Source organism: Ornithorhynchus anatinus, chromosome X5, assembly GCF_004115215.2.
Source record: "Ornithorhynchus anatinus isolate Pmale09 chromosome X5, mOrnAna1.pri.v4, whole genome shotgun sequence".
Taxonomy (NCBI): domain Eukaryota; kingdom Metazoa; phylum Chordata; class Mammalia; order Monotremata; family Ornithorhynchidae; genus Ornithorhynchus; species Ornithorhynchus anatinus.
Window position 1 is genome coordinate 7,390,466 of NC_041753.1, and position 15,820 is coordinate 7,406,285.

The 15,820-nt window shown below is 54.3% G+C and overlaps 2 protein-coding genes across 3 annotated transcripts; both read left to right on the forward strand.

Moving 5' to 3' along the window:
- Positions 1-177: 177 nt before the first annotated feature.
- On the forward strand, positions 178-2,870 carry GLTPD2 (glycolipid transfer protein domain containing 2). 2 transcript variants are annotated; one of them, XM_029055377.1, is made up of 4 exons: positions 178-318; positions 442-488; positions 1,205-1,344; positions 2,180-2,870. In XM_029055377.1, exons 1-4 carry the CDS (start codon positions 189-191, stop codon positions 2,715-2,717), a joined length of 855 nt encoding a protein of 284 aa, XP_028911210.1. In that variant the 5' UTR covers positions 178-188; the 3' UTR covers positions 2,718-2,870. The 2 variants fall into 2 exon arrangements, with proteins under 2 accessions (XP_028911210.1, XP_028911211.1); XM_029055378.1 differs by having other exon boundaries at positions 445-488.
- Positions 2,871-7,491: 4,621 nt separating this feature from the next.
- Positions 7,492-13,915, forward strand: PSMB6 (proteasome 20S subunit beta 6). Its single transcript, XM_029055398.2, has 6 exons — positions 7,492-7,642; positions 9,907-9,974; positions 12,760-12,891; positions 13,047-13,176; positions 13,480-13,624; positions 13,725-13,915. The coding sequence occupies exons 1-6, from the start codon at positions 7,532-7,534 to the stop codon at positions 13,859-13,861; spliced, it is 723 nt and encodes a 240-aa protein (XP_028911231.1). The 5' UTR covers positions 7,492-7,531; the 3' UTR covers positions 13,862-13,915.
- Positions 13,916-15,820: the final 1,905 nt, after the last annotated feature.

Below are 15,820 nucleotides of genomic sequence, written 5' to 3' on the forward strand. Positions count from 1 at the left end.
AGGGGGCTGGGCAGGACCCAGGGCAGGGGATGGGGAGGGGTCCCCCTTAGGGGAGCCCTGGGTGGACCTCTCCTTCCGGGTAAAAGGTCGTCCAGGGGCGGGGGTGAGGGGCAGTTAATGATTTACCCCCGGAGTCCGAGGGGCAAAGGCGAGGGCGGCCGGGGGCAGAGGGGCCGGGGGCAGCAGCCATGGGGTTGGAGCCGCCGCCGCCCCTCGCCCCTCGTGCCTGGAGAAACTCGGGGGGTCTCTGTGGCCTCCGGCTCCTCCTCCCTCTCGGGGTCTTCGCCTTTCTCCTCTACCTGTCCAGCCGCTGGCTCCGTGAGTGACCCTCCCCCTGCCCCCCGCCGTCCCCCTCCTCCCCGGGGAGCTAAGCGTCCCGGCCCCCCGGTCTCCCCCACCCCAAGACCCCCCGGGCCCTCACTTTTGCTCTGCTCTCCACAGCAGTGGTGCCGCTGTCGGACCGACCACGGGCCATCCTCGCCCTCCAGGTAGGACCGGAGCCACCGGGGAGGAGGAAGGAGGGCGAGGGAGCATCGGTGGGAAGCGGGAAGGGGTTCAGGGCGGACCTCACACAAATCGGGAAGCAGACAAATTGGGCTGTTCACCGGCAACACAGCCCACCCATGGGAGGTGTTGCACAGGAACAGCCCCTGTGCAAAGGGAACAGCAGTGGGAAGGAAGGAGGCTAGACGGCTCGGAGGAGAGGGAAATTTAGGGGGATGCTCAGGAGATGGAGCTCATCTCCGTGTCCAGAGATTTCCCAGGAAGATCCAGCTGGGTTGGAGAAGGGACCAAGGTGGAGGCAGGAGAGTGTGGCCTAATGGTTAGAGCGTGGGCCTGGGAGTCAGAAGGACCTGGGCTCTAACGCCGGCTCTGCCGCTTGTCTGCCATGTGACCTTGGGGAAGTCATTTCACTTCTCTGTGCTTCAGTTATCTCATCTATAAAATGGGGCTTAAGGCTTGAGCCCCACGTGGGACATGGACTGTGCCAATCTCGTATCTACCCCAGTGCATAGTACAGTGCCTGGCACATAGTAAGTGCTTAATGGATAGCATTTAAAAAAAGTGGGAGAAGGGATGATATGGTCCTGATGCCACTTGGGGACTGGGCAGGGAGGACCAGGGCTGAGGGGGAGGGACAGGGGTGGAAGATCGCCACCACTTCTGCTCCATCCAGCCTCCTCTCCCTGCCAAATCCCTCTAGGGCTCCCCCAGCTCTAAGATTCATTGCCTGGACCCCGAAATCCTACTGGGTCGCTTGGTGAAGGAGTTCACAGCCAGCGTGGCCACCCCCAGGGACCTGAAACTGGACCACTACCTGGCCGGTTGGAGAGAGTTGATCAGGTGAGAAACAGTGTGGTCTAGTGGACGGATCCCCAGGCCTGGGAATCAGAAGGAGGGAATGTGTCTGTTTATTGTTATATTGTCCTCTCATAAGTGCTTAGTACACAGTAAGAGTTCAATAAACATGATTGAATGAGTGATCTGGGTTCTAATGCCGGCTCTGCCACTTATCTGCTGGGTGACCTTGGGCCAGTCTCTTCACTTCTCAGGGTCTCTGTTCCCTCATCTGGAAAATGGGAGTTAAGACTATGAGCCCCGTGTGGGATGGGGACGGTGTCCAACCTGATTAGCTTGTATCTATCCTAGTGCTTAGTACAGTGCCTGACACATGGTAAGCGCTAAATAAATGCCATGAAGAAGAAAGTGAGAGCTACACCCACACTCCCTGGAGAGTCCCCACTTCCCTGTGTGCCCCGGATGGCCACCCCCTTTGTCTGCTTTTTCTTCTTTCTCTCCTGTGTCTCCGGGCCTCCCCTGCCTCCTCTCTCCAAGTGAGCTCTAGCCGAGATGGGGCAGAAGGTCACAGAGTTCCGGTGTCGGTGAATGTTGGGTCAGCGGGGCCGGAGAGGGTTTTTGTGGGCAGGGAATGTGTCTGTTTATTTTTCTTTTGTCCTCTCCCTAGCACTTAGTCCAGTGCTCTGCAAACAGTAAATGCTCAGTAAATACCACTGAATGACTGGCTGGGAGGGGGAGCAGCAGAGGTGGAGGGAATGGAGGAGTCAGGGGGTCCCCAGTACGTGACCTCTGCCCCTTCTCTGCCTCTGACTCTGCCTCTGCCTCTGGGCTGGGATCTTCTTCTCTTTCCCCCCACCGACTGCCCCCTTAACTCCCACAGGTTCCTGTCCCCGCTGGGGACGGTCTTCTCCTTCGTCACCCAGGAGGCCACCTCGAAGCTCTCCATCCTGGACGCTCACTCCACGGGTCCTCACGCCGCCCATTACGCCTCCCTCTCCACCATGGCCTCCTGGGAGCTGAGCCGGGGGCTGGTGGACCTGCCCGGTGGACCCGCGCCGGACCCCTCCCTCCCGCCCTCCGGCCTCCGCACCCTCCTCCGCCTCCACCGGGCCCTCCACTGGGTCCAGCTCTTCCTGGCCAAACTGGTGGGGCCGCGGGGAGCCGGGGACACCGGGGTCCTGTGCGCGGAGGCCTACGGGGAGGCGCTGGCCCCCTACCACAGTTGGCTCATCCGGCAGGCGGCCGGGCTGGCCTTCCTGGCCATGCCCCCACGGGGCCGGCTACTGAACCTGGCCTGTCCTGGGGGCAGGGAGGCGGAGGCCCTGCGGGGGTTCCGGTGGGCCGCTGAGACCCTGCAGCGGGTGTACAACGTCACTCAGAACGAGTACGCGGCCCGAGGCCTCCTGGAGCTGCCTTGAGATCGAGCCCGGCGGCGACAGAGGTGGCGGGGCCAGAACCCGGGGCCTAGAAGGGGTTCCCGAGCTCAACCACCCTGCCACCCACACCCCCTTCCTTGACCCCCTTCCTTGAGGAGCAGCATGGCCTAGTGGATAGAGCATAGGCCTGGGAGTCAGAGGCTGTGGGTTCTCATCCCAGCTCCTCTGTTTTCATTCATTCATTCAATCGTATTTATTGAGCACTTCCTGCATGCCAAGTACTGTACTAAATGTTTGGGAGAGTCCACTATAAGAATAAACTGGCACATTCCCTGCCCACAACAAGCTTACAGTCTAGCGAGGGAGACAGACATGAATAGAAATAAATAAATCTGCTCTCTGACCTTGGGCAAGTCACTTCACTTCTCTGAGCCTCAGCTCCCTCATCTGTAAAATGGGGATTAAGACTGTGAGCCCCATGTAGGGTAGGGACTGTGTCCAACTCAATTTGCTTCTATCCACTCCAGCACTTAGTATGGTGCTTGACACATAGTAAGTGCTTAACAAATACCACCACTGACCCTGGGATTCGGTCACTTCTTTCAGCTCCTCTGAGCCGGACAGTGTCTTCTCTGAACGGAGCAACTGGGGTGATCTAATGGAGACTGGGGAATAATGTAATAATAATAATTGTGGTATTTAAGCTCTTTATATGTGTCAGGCACTGTACTAAGCGCTAAACATATTTTATACAGTCCCTGTCCCAAATAGGGCTCCCACTCTTAATACCCATTTTACAGTACTTGAGGGCCAGAGAAGTGAAGTGACTTGCTCAAGGTTACACAGCAGACAAGTGGCAGAGCTGGGATTAGAACCCAGGTCCTTCTGGCTCCCAGGCTCAAGCTCTATCCGCTAGGCCACACTTATACTGTAAGATCACTGTGGGCAGGGAATGCACCTGTTATATTGTTATCCTCTCCCAATTGCTCAGTCCAGTGCTCTGCACACAGTAAACACTCGATGGATGCCATTGATTGACTGACTGACTCGGCTCTTCTCACAGAGCCTTCTTGACATGGTGCTAAAGCAAGCCTCCCGTCCTGATGAGGATCGGGCAGGCAGGACGTCTCAGGGACCCAGGCCCAGATGGGCTGGCAAAATCAAGGTGCTACCACACTTCCCCAGAGTGATCTAGACAGGGGGCTTCAATGGTCTTGGGAGGGCCCAGACGGTGACCGGACATTTCTGGAGGCTTCCCTCCTCGGCTTCTCCTCTGCCTTTGGTGGGCTCGGGGGAGCAGAAGCACAGGGGAACGATGGGGAAACAATCTATTTGCACTAACGATGTCGCCTCTCAAATGGATAAAATAAAAAAATAAAGAAAAGACAAAAGGTAAGCTGTTTCTGTCCTTGAGCCATCTTGGTGAAGATGGGATCATTGTTTATTGTTTTAATGTACTCTCCCAAGCCTTTCGTACAGTGCTCTGCCCACAGTAATTGCTCAATAAATATGAATGAATGAAATATGATTGAATGAATGATCACTGGGCAAAGATTTTTTTAATGGTATTTGCTAAGCACTTACTGTGTGTCAGGCACTGTACTAAACGTTGGGGGAAATACCAGCCAAGCAAGTTGGACACAGTCCATGCCCAACATGGGGCTCACAGCTTTAATCTCCATTTTATAGATGAGGTAACTGAGGTGCAGAAAAATGATTTGCCCAAGGTCACACAGCAGACAAGTGGCAGAGCTGAGATTAGAACCCAGTTCATCTGACTCGCAGTCCTGGGATCTTCTCACTAAGCCATACTGCTGCTGTACTCTAACATGGGCTCTGGGTGTTACTGACTGACTCTTCTGCTGCTTATGCATCCTTCCCATTTTCTTCCTCTCCAGCCTGAATGCTACCAGTTCATCTCAGCATCGGGCCTTTTGGAAACTAATATTACCAGAGCCTGGTTAGACAGAGGAAAGAGACCCCCCCTGCCCCCAACCAGTGAACTGACCACGAAACCCCAGGCAGTGGAGAAAGGGAGACCAGAAGAGAGGGAGCCAGGGTAGGACAAAAGAAACAGAAATGAGAGAGCAGGACAGAGAGAAAGATGAGAAGGCACAGAGAGCTCGTGACCCTCGGTCCCTGAGTCATGGAGGTGACGCACCTCCCACGGTTCCATCTGGAAGACAGCCTGGGGCAAGGCTTGGCTACGTGGAAGGAAGAGGCAGACCAGACGATTTCTCCGACTTCTCAGTCTTCCCCTGTCCCCTTCTTACCCCTTCCTCCCCCCTCCCCTTCTTTCTCCTTCCTTCCTTTCTCCTTCCTTCTCCCTGCTCTCCTTTTTCCTTCCTTCTCCCTGCCCTCCTTTCTTCTTCCTCTCACCTTCTTCTTCTTTCCCCTTCCCTTTCTCTTCTTTCTCCTTCCTCCCCTTTATTCGGCTTCCCCTTCCCCCTTTTTTTCCATCTGCCATCCTTCTTTCTTCTTCCCCCTACCCTTCTTTCTCCTCCCTCCCCCTTTCTGTTTTTTTTCCTTCCCCCTCCCCTCTTTCTCCTTCACCTCCTCCCCTTCTTTCTTCTTCCTCCCCACCTTTCTCCTATCTTCCCTCACCCCTTAAAGTAGTTGTCCTTTAAACTATCTTCCTTCTTCACTCCACTGTCTTTTAATTTTTTTAATGGTACTTGATAAATGCTTACTATGTGCCAGGCGCTGTACTAAGTGCAGGGATAGATACAAGGTAATCAGATTGGTTTGTTTTTGTTAAGCACTTACTATGTGTCAAACACTGTTCTAAGCACTGGAGTAGGTACAAGTCAATTACGTCAGTCACAGTCCCTGTCTCACATGGGACTCACAATCTTAATCCCTATTTTTTCAGATTAAGTAACTGAGGCCCAGAGAAATGAAGTGACTTTGCCTAAGGTCACAGAGGAGATAAGTGGCAGTGGGTATTCGAACTCAAGTCCTTCTGACTCCCAGGCCTGTGTTCTATCCAGGAGGCCACACTCCTTCTCCTGCCTCCTCTCTTCTCTCTCCTCAAATCCTGCTCTGCTGATAGTGACTTTCTTCACCCTTTCCCTGTGGGTCAACGGGAATGAGTAAGAACTCTATCCTCCAAGCTCCTCCCGACTCAGCGAGTAAAGCCTACATCATCCGCTTTGAGGAGCAGTGTGTTCTAGTGGAACATGGCCTTAGGAGTCAGACCTGGGTTCTAATCCCAACTCCACCACTTGTCAGTTGCGTGACCTTGGGCAAGAAAATTCACTTCTCTGAGTCTCAGTTACCTCATCTGTAAAATGGGGATTATAACTGTAAGCCTCATGCATTCATTCATTAACTCATTTATTCAGCCGTATTTATTGAGTGCTTACTGTGTGCAAAGCACTATGCAAAGCACTTGGGAGATTACAATACAACCACGAAAAGTCACATTCCTGCTCACAACAAGCTCACAGTCTAGAGGGGGGAGACAGACAATAATATAAATAAAAATAAATAAATAACAGAGCCCCATGTGGAACAGGGACTGTGTCCAACCCACTTTGCTTGTATCCACCCCAGCGTTTAGTAGAGTGTCTGGCACCTGATAAGCGCTAAACATACACCATAATAAATAAATGGATAAATAAATAAAAATTCCATCGATCCCCCCAAAAGGCCGGCCCCTCCTGGTCTGTGGGAACGTTGCCCTTCCGGGGACCTATGGGAGCTGAAGTCTTGCTTGTGGTTCAGTGGAAAGAGCACAGGCTTGGGAGTCAGAGGACATGGGTTCTAATTTCGACTCCGTCGCTTGTCAGCTGTATGACTTTGGGCAAGTCACTTCACTTCTCTGTGCCTCAGTGACCTCATCTGTAAAATGGGGATTCAGACTGTGAGCCCCACGTGGGCCCACCTGATCACCTTGTATCCCGCCCAGTGATTAGAATGGTGCTTTGCACATAGTAAGTGCTTAACAAATACTATTATTATTATTATTATTATTATTCCACCTTGGGCATGAGGAGGAGGAGGGGTGAGGATGGTGCTATTGTTCTTTCCTGGGAAGCTGCGTGGCTCAGTGGAAAGAGCCTAGGCTTCGGAGTGAGAGGTCATGAGTTCGACTCCCGGCTCTGCCACTTGTCAGCTGTGTGACTGTGGGCGAGTCACTTCACTTCTCTGTGCCTCAGTTACCTCATCTGTAAAATGGGGATTAACTGCGAGCCTCACGTGGGACAACCTGATTCCCCTTATCTCCCCCAGCGCTTAGAACAGTGCTCTGCACATAGTAAGCGCTTAACGAATACCAACATTATTATTATTATTATCTGTTCGTCTCCCCCGATTAGACTGTAAGCCCGTCAAAGGGCAGGGACTGTCTCTATCTGTTACCGATTTATCCATTCCAAGCGCTTAGTACAGTGCTCTGCACATAGTAAGCGCTCAATAAATACTGTTGAATGAATGAATGAATGAATGGTGGCTATAGAAAACTACATCTCCCATAAGCCACTGGGGCGACCGGCTCCCGCTAGATGAGAGTGTCGGGAAGGCCGTTGGGCAACACGGGAAACTCGGGTTTCCTTTTCCTTTTCCTCTGTTTCGGGTTCGTGAGGTAGAAGTGTGAGCAACCTAACCCAAACCCATTTTATTTATCTATTTGGAAGGCTCCTGATCGCCCTCGACCGCCCCTCTGCCGTCAAGCGCGACAGCCGTAAACGAATCTAAGGCTGTTCCCCCCCCCCCCGCGGGTGCCGCAAAGCTCCCTCCCGTTGCTTCGAGCAGCCGTCAAGCGCGGTGCCGGGCGTTTTGCGACTTTGCCGTCTCCCCGGCCACCGCTTTGCGGCCGGCGCTTTCCGGCGCGAGGCCAAGAGGAGAAGGGAAAGATGGCGGCGGCGCTGATGTCGATGGAGCGAGGCGGGGGGACGGGCTTCGCGGCGCGCGTCGGGGCCGAGGCCCGCGGCCCGGCCTGGGGAGACCGCGGAGTGTCCACAGGGGTAAGGAGGACCCCCGGGGGGGAGAGGCGGGGGCCGCGCTTAACAATATAATAATCTTTGTTAAGCGCCGACTATGTGCCAAGCACTCTTCTAAGCGCTGGGGGTAGAGACAGGGTCATCGGGTTGTCCCACGTGGGGCTCCTAGTCTTCATCTCCTTTTTCCAGATGAGGTCATCCAGAGAAGTGAAGTGACTTGCCCCCAGTCACCCAGCTGACCGGGGGCAGAGGCGGGATTAGAACCCACGACCTGGGACTCCCAAGCCCGGGCTCTTGCCACCGGGTCCCGCTGCTTCTCGCGGTGCCGGGCGGGCAGGGCAGGCCGGACAACGCGGCCGCTTTATGTGGGCAGTCAAGGGGGTGCAGAGCACTGGGCTAAGCGTTTGGGAGAGGACAATACAGCAGAGTTGGTAGACCCATTACTTGCCCTTCAGCAATCAATCGATGGTATTTATTGAGCGCCTACAGTACGCAGAGCACTGGACTAAGCGCTTGGGAGAGGACTATATAAGACTTGGTAGACACATTCCTTATCCTCCATTAGTCAGTGCTATTTATTGTGCGCCTACTGTATTCAGAGCACTGGGCTAAGCACTTGAGAGATGACAATGCAACCTAGTTGGTAGACACGTTCCCTGACCACAATTATTGGTATTTATTGAGCGCCTACTGTACGCAGAGCACTGGACTAAGCGCTTGGGGCAGGACAGGATGACTCGGTTGACATATTCCTTGCCCCCCCATTAATCAATCAGTGGTATTTATTGAGCGCCTACTGTATGTAGAGCACTAGACCAAGCACTTGAGAGATGACACTGCAATTTGAGTTGGTAGGCACGTTCCCCGGCCACAACCATTGGTATTTATTGAGTGCCTATTGTATGCAGAGGGCTGGACTAATCACTTAGGAGAGGTGGTAGACAAGTCCTCGCAGTCAACCAGTGGTATTTAGTGAGCACTTATTCATTAAATCGTATTTATTGAGCGCTTACTATGTGCAGAGAACTGTACTAAGCGCTTGGAGTGTACAATTAGGTAACAGAGACAATCCCCGCCCAACAACGGGCTCACAGTCTGAAGGGGGAGATGGACAACAAAACAGAACAGAACACTTACTATGTGAAGAGCACTGGGCTAAGCACTTGGGAGAGGCCAATCGAACAGAGTTGGTAGAATCATTCCCTGCCCATAATCCATAAATGGTATTTGCTGAGTGCTTACTGTGTGCAGAGCAATTGGAAAAATTAGCATCACAGAGTTTGTAAACATATTGCCTGCCCTCAGTCAATCAATGGTATTTATTTAGTGCTTACTCTGTACAGAAAACTGTACTATAAGTCAATCACTTATATTTATTAAGCGCTTAATGTGTGCAGAGCACTGAACTAGGGCTTGGGAGAGTACAGTCCAACAGATGTGGAAGATGCTTTTCCTGCCACCAACGAGCTTATGCAGGCAATCAATAAGTGGTATTTATTGAACTCTTACTATGTGCAGAGCACTGTACTGAGACTTCAGAGTTCCTGAATCCCTCTGAGCCTCCAAAATAGTTCCTCTAGACCAGAAGCTGGTTGTGGGCAGGGAACATGCCTACCAACTCTGTTCTATTGTATTCTCCCAATGTTTAATATAGTTCAGTGCATAGTAAGCACTCAATAAATACAATGGATTGACCAAGTTCCCTGCCCACAGAGAGCTTACGGACTAGGGAAGAAAGTATTTTGGAAGCTCACGGGGTTTGGGGACACCTTGCAGGAGATGTTCTTGAGGGTTGGGCACAAAGGATTCAAGGATGTGAAGGGGGTAAAATAAAATAAATGTTGGTATTTGTTAAGCACTTACTATGTGCAGAGAACACTGTTCAGAGCGCTGGGGTAGATAACAGAGTAATTAGGTTGGCCCACATGAGGCTCACAGTCTTCATCCCCATTTTACAGATGAGGTAACTGAGGCACAGAGAAGTTAAGTGACTTGCCCACAGTCACACAGCTGCCAAGTGGCTGAGCTGGGATTCGAAGAGAGGGTAGTGGGAACCCGAAGGGGCAGGAGAGAGGACTGTTGTACTTTCCCAAGCACTCAGTACAGTGCTCTGTACATAGATATCAATAGATATCACTGGTTGATTGACTCTTGGGAGGGAGGCTGAAGGGACAGAGTCGGGGGAGTCCTAAAGAACGGTGGGGGTGGAGGGTCACATTCCTTTTCACTCTTTAACCATGCTTCTCCCCCTCCCCCCGCAACTCCCCTCCCCAATTTTCCTTTCACAGACCACCATCATGGCAGTGGAGTTTGACGGAGGGGTCGTAATTGGTGCCGACTCGAGGACCACCACAGGGTGAGGGACTCTGGGGGCCTGGATGACGGGGATCAAGGGTCCAGCCTGAGACATTCTGGGGACTCCCACACCTCTCCCCAGCTTCTTTCTCAAATCTGGCCATCAGAAGTATTCCTCGAGCCTGTCCGTTGTCGGTCAGTCAGTTGTATTTATTGCACTGTATTAAGCGCTTGGGAGAGGGCAATATAACAATAAACAGACCCATTCTCTGCCCACAACGAGCTTACAGTGTCAGTAGAGGTAAAATATTAGTAATTGTGTCTTCTGTTAAATGCCATGGACCAAGCACTGTACTAGGAGCTGAGGTAGATACAAGATAATCAGTCTGGTGAGATACACATGGGGCTCACAGTCCATTCATTCGTATCTTTTGAGTGTTCACTGTGTGCAGAGCATTATGCTAAGCGCTTGAGAGAGAACAGTATAAAAGTAAACAGACACATTTGCTGCCCACAAGCTTATAGTCTAGAGGGGGAGACAGATAATGAGAGAAATAAGTTACAGATATGTACGTAAGTGCTGTGAGGCTGGGAGGGGAGCTGAATAAAGGGAGCAAGGCAAGGTGACACAGAAGGGGTGGAAAGGAGGAGAACGAAAGGAAGAGGAAAGGAGGGCTTAGCCAGGGAAGGCCTCTTGGAGGAGTTGGGCCTTCGTTAACAACAGTGCTATGCACACAGTAAGCGCTTAAGCAAATGCCATCATCAGTATTATTATTATTAAAGCTTTGAAGGGGGAGAGTCATTGTCAGATATGAGAAGGGAGGGCGTTGCAGGCCAGAGGAAGGACATGGGCAAGAGGTCGGCGGTGAGATAGATGAGATCAAGGTAGAGTGAGAAGATGAGCATTAGAAGAGCAGAGCGTGCATGCTGGATTGTAGCAGGACAGTAGCAGGGTGAGATCGGGAGCCGGGGGGTGGGGGGGTGGGAGGTGAATGAGTACTTTAAAGCCAATGGTGAGGAGTTTTTGTTTGATGTGGATGGGCAACCTTGGGAGTTCCTTTTGGAGTGGAGAAACATGGCCTGAACGTTTTTGTAGAAAAATGATCCAGACAGCAGAGTGAAGTATGGACTGGAGTCGGGAGAGACAGGAGGGAGGGAGGTCAGCAAGGAGACTGATAGAGTAATCAAGGCGGGATAGGATAAGTGATTGGATTAACGCGGTAGCAGTTTGGATGGAGAGGAAAAGAGCAGATTTTAGCGATGTTATGTAGGTGGAACCGACAGGATTTATCGATGGATGGAATATGTGGATTGAATGAGAGGGAGGAGTCAAGGCTAAGCGCAAGGTTACGGGCTTGTGAGACAGGAAGGATGATGTTGCCATCTACAGTCCAAGTAGCAGGGAGAACAAGTATTGAATCCCCATTTGACAGATGAGGGAACTGAGGCACAGAGAAGTGAAGTGACTTGCCCAAGGGCAGACAACAGACATATTGGAGCCGGGATTAGAACCCAGATCCTTCTAACTCCCAGGCCCAGGCTCTACCCACCAGATCATGCTACTTCACCTAGGGATTTCTTCCCTCATCACCTAGTGATTCTTCGGGCTCACTCTCTTCACTCCTCTCAAGCTAGTTTTCGTTTTGGAATTCTCTCCGGTCTCCATGCCCTTGCTCTTCCCGTTCCCCTGGCCAGGATCTCCTTCCCCACCTCAAATCCACCCCTCTCCCTGCTTTCAAAGCCCTCTGAAAATTCCCATCTCTCCAGACTGAACTGGCCCTTTCTAACACGTACCTATTTATTTACTCCCTCAGTGCCTATGTGCCTAACAGATTGGAGTCTAGACTATAAAAGCCTCGCTACACTGTCAACTCTTTGCGGGCACGGGTCAGACCTACTTTATTGTCTTCTCAGCATGGAGGAGTGGGTAGAGCACAGGCCTGGGAGTCAGAAGGTCATGAGTTCTAAATCTGGCTCCTCCACTTGTCTGTTGTATGACCTTGGGTAAGTCACTTCTCTGAGCCTGTGAACTCATCTGTAAAATGGGGATCGAGACTGTGAGCTTCACGTGGGACAAGGGACTGTGTCTAACCGGATTTCCTTGCGTCCACCCCAGTGCTTAGTACAGTGCCTGGTACATAGTAAGCGCTTAACAAATACCATAATTATTATTATTATCATTATTCTCACAACCACTTAGTACAGTGCTTTCCCCGCAGGCATTTCTCCATCGAGACTACAGACTGATCTGTCTGTTCACTTGCCCCATTCGTTTTTGGGTCACATGGGCTGTAACCATTTTCTTGTTTGTTTTCCCCATCTTGAAAGTGTAAGACCCTTGTAGGCAGGGGGAGGTGCATACTGCACTTCCCCTGGAGGTGCTGATCTCTCGCCCCTGTCCTGCCTCTGGCCTGCAACGCCCTCCCTCCTCATATCTGACAATGACTGTCCCTGCCTTCAAAGCCTTATTTAAGGGGCATCTCCTCCAAGAGGCCTTCCCAGACTAAGCCCTCCATTCCTCTTCTTCCACTCCCTCCTGTGTCGCCCTGACTTGCTCCCTTTATTCATCCTCCCTACCCAGCCCCACAGCACTTCTGTTCCTCTCTCTCATTTGTTTATTTCTATCCACCTCTGCCTCCCCCTCTAGACTGGAAGCTGGTTGCCGGCAGGGAATGTGTCCGATTATTGTTCTGTCGGACTCTCCCAAGCACTTAGTCCAGTGCTCTGCACATAGCACTCAATAAATATGATTGACTGACTGACCATCTGGGGAACCCGGGATGTTGTGGGGAGGGTGGAAGGGCTCCCCTCTCCACCCCCTTCACGCACCACCGTCCTCCCTGCAGGTCGTATATCGCCAACCGGGTGACAGACAAGCTGACCCCCATCCACGACCGGATCTTCTGCTGCCGCTCGGGCTCCGCGGCCGACACGCAGGCCGTGGCGGATGCGGTCACTTATCAGCTGGGATTCCACAGGTGCCAGGCATCCAAGTCCCTCGGCGGGGTGGGAGGGATGCGACGGCCTGAGGGTCGGAAGTTTTGGGGGGCGGGGGTGGGTGGCCTATGTGGCTGGGGGTCCCTCGAATCCCTGGGGGGCCTGAGCCAAGTATGATCGTTGTCCCCCCGGGCAGCATCGAACTGGATGAGCCCCCCCTTGTGCACACGGCCGCCAGCCTCTTCAAAGAGATGTGTTACCGCTACCGTGAAGACCTAATGGCCGGGATCATCGTGGCGGGGTGGGACCTCCGCAAGGGGGGACAGGTCAGCCTCCCCCACCTCCCCAGCACCCCCCAGGCTGGGCCTCCCACTCCCTTAACCCTTCTGTGGATGTTCCTCCCCAGCTGCCCAACCCCAGACCTTTCCCCGTTCTCCATGATCCTCTTTCCCATCCTGCCCTTGGGCTGCCCTGATCCCACTCTCTCAAAGGACTCAGGTGTCCCGCCGGCCCCATCCACACCCCCTCTGCCCGTTGTTGACTCCTCAGTGCGGTTGGGTGGGGGTAGGAGGTGGGGAGTCTCAGCCACACCCCCTGACCCATGCCCCCCACCCCGCGCTCCCCCCCAGGTGTACTCCGTCCCCATGGGGGGCATGATGGTCCGGCAGCCATTCTCCATCGGGGGCTCCGGCAGCTCCTACATCTACGGCTACGTGGATGCCACCTACCGGCCGGGCATGAGCAAAGAGGAGTGTCTCCACTTCACCGCCAACGGTGAGGACCTCGTGTGGGCGGGTGGGCACCGGGGGGACCGGCTCCCGGCGGCCGGGCCCCCAAAGCCTCACGCCCACCCTCTCCTTCTGTGTCCCCGCAGCCCTGGCCCTTGCCATGGAGCGGGACGGCTCCAGTGGTGGCGTCATCCGCCTCGCCGCCATTTCAGAGTCAGGCGTGGAGAGCCAGGTCATCCTGGGCAACCAGCTACCCCGCTTCTCTGCCGTCACCGCCCCCTGAGGGGACCCCAGGGACCCCGCCCCAGCCTCAATAAACTATTTGAAAACGCTCGTCCATCCGTGCCCCACCTCCTCCCCCAGTGCTTCCACCTCGAGCCCGGCCAGCCAAGGTTTCTGCCCTCCCCCCCGCCCCCCCAGGTCTTAGAAAACCTGGGGTCTGGGAGGGAGGCCATCTGTCAGCCTCGGTCCCCTGTTTCACAGCTTGTGAACCTGCAGCCGCCAGGCTGGGTTGAGGGGAGCAACGGGTACAGTTTTATCACACGGAAATGCACACACGGTGAGCACCAAGGGTTTAATCGTGGGGTGGGGGTGGGGGCTCCAGATCCCCAGGAGTCCCGGTAGCAGGAGCCTCGGGCTTAGGCGGTGGAGTCATCGGTGGAGGCCAGGCCGTCCAGCTGGTGGCGGAAGGAGAGCCGGGCTTTACCGCTGAAGTAGGCACCCTCGCTGGCAGGGGGGAGCCCCGCCGATGGGGGTGGAGAGGCAGGGGCCGGTGTGGGGTCCACCGAGGACATCACGGCTGGGGGCAGTGGGGCCCGGAGCCGTCCATCAGACCGGTACCCGGGCTCCCCATCCGTCCCCTCAGCCGTCCTGCCTCCGTACCGGCGGCCCCTCTTCCACCTGTCCCTCCGGCCACCAGCCCTCCGGCTCCCCTTCCAGCTCCGGCCTCCCCCTCCCCGAGTGGGCCCCCCATTTCTCCCCTTGGTCCTCCCACTTGGTCCCTCCCACGTGTCCCTGTGCTGGGGCTGGTATGGGTACTTGAGGCCCGATCAGGGCTGGCCGCTGGAGCCGCCCGCGCTCTCCGCCGCCTGGACCAGGGCAGGCACCGCGGCTCCTTGAGCCCCATGGCTGATTCTACCTGGAGCCCCAGGAGAGGGGGCTGCCGGAGAGGGCCCACCCGCCCTCCCACCGCACCCCTTTCCCCTGAGGCCAGCCTGGTAGTGAGAGCCTGCGGGCTGGACAGGCTTGTCATTACAGGTGCCAGAGGGTTGGGCTGGATGGGGAGAGAGGTGAAGGGGGCCTGAGGGGTGTGGGGTGTGAGATGACGGTAGAGAGGTTGGGGGCAAGGGGAGTGGGGAAAGGTGAGGAAGGGGGGCCTGGAGGTGGAGATGGGTGGGGGAATGGAGGGGAGAGGGAGGGAAGTGAGGGAACTGGAGGTGTGGGGGAGCTGGTGGGGCTGAGGCATTGCGGGAGAGGGGGAGGTGAGGGGCAGGAGGGATGGGGGGAGAGAAGTGAGGGGGTTGGGGGCAGGAGAGGGGTGAGGGGTGGGACGAGATGGGAAACAAAAGAGGTCAGTGTGAGGGGCAGAAAGGTGTTGAGGACTGGAAGATCGAAAAGGGAGTGGCTGGGCCCTCTGCCTCAGAACTATCACGGTTCATTCAATCGTTATTTCTTGAGTGCTTACTATGTGAAGAGCATTGGACTAAGCGCTTGTGGGAGGACAATGCAACGATAACGACATAAGCCCTTGGAAAAGCGCACTATGGTCAGTCGACATTTATTGAGCTGCCACTGTGTGCAGAGCACTGGACTATTCTTGGGAGAGGACAGTGCAACAGTAGACAGGAGCTCTTGGAAAAGCCGACTATGGTGCTTATTGAGCGCTTACTCTGTGCAGGGCACTGAACTAAGCGCTTGGGAGAGTACAGTAGATGAGCAAACGGGAGGGAGGAGGGGACGCCTGGGGGCCTCTGGCCTTTCGGGGTCTCCCCATTTGGGGAAGCAGAGTGGCTTAGTGGAAAGAGCCCCGGCTTGGGAATCGGAGGACGTGAGTTCTAATTCCTCTCCACCACTTGTCTGCTGTGTGGCCTTGTGCAAGTCGCTTTACTTCTCTGTGGCCCAGTTACTTCATCTGTAAAATGGGCCTTAAAACCGTGAGCCCTGCCGTGGAACAACCTGAAGTGGTGTGCCTTAGCGGAAAGAGTCCGGGCTTGGAAGTCTGAGGACGTGGGTTCTAATCCCG

Bases quoted from the DNA above. Each gene is read 5' to 3' on its own strand.
- GLTPD2 (XM_029055377.1), top strand. From the start codon at position 189: ATGGGGTTGGAGCCGCCGCCGCCCCTCGCCCCTCGTGCCTGGAGAAAC. The intron at 319-441 runs GTGAGTGACCCT...TGCTCTCCACAG, and splicing joins CCTGTCCAGCCGCTGGCTCC to CAGTGGTGCCGCTGTCGGAC. The intron at 489-1,204 runs GTAGGACCGGAG...AAATCCCTCTAG, and splicing joins GGGCCATCCTCGCCCTCCAG to GGCTCCCCCAGCTCTAAGAT.
- PSMB6 (XM_029055398.2), top strand. From the start codon at position 7,532: ATGGCGGCGGCGCTGATGTCGATGGAGCGAGGCGGGGGGACGGGCTTC. The intron at 7,643-9,906 runs GTAAGGAGGACC...TTCCTTTCACAG, and splicing joins ACCGCGGAGTGTCCACAGGG to ACCACCATCATGGCAGTGGA. The intron at 13,625-13,724 runs GTGAGGACCTCG...GTGTCCCCGCAG, and splicing joins TCTCCACTTCACCGCCAACG to CCCTGGCCCTTGCCATGGAG.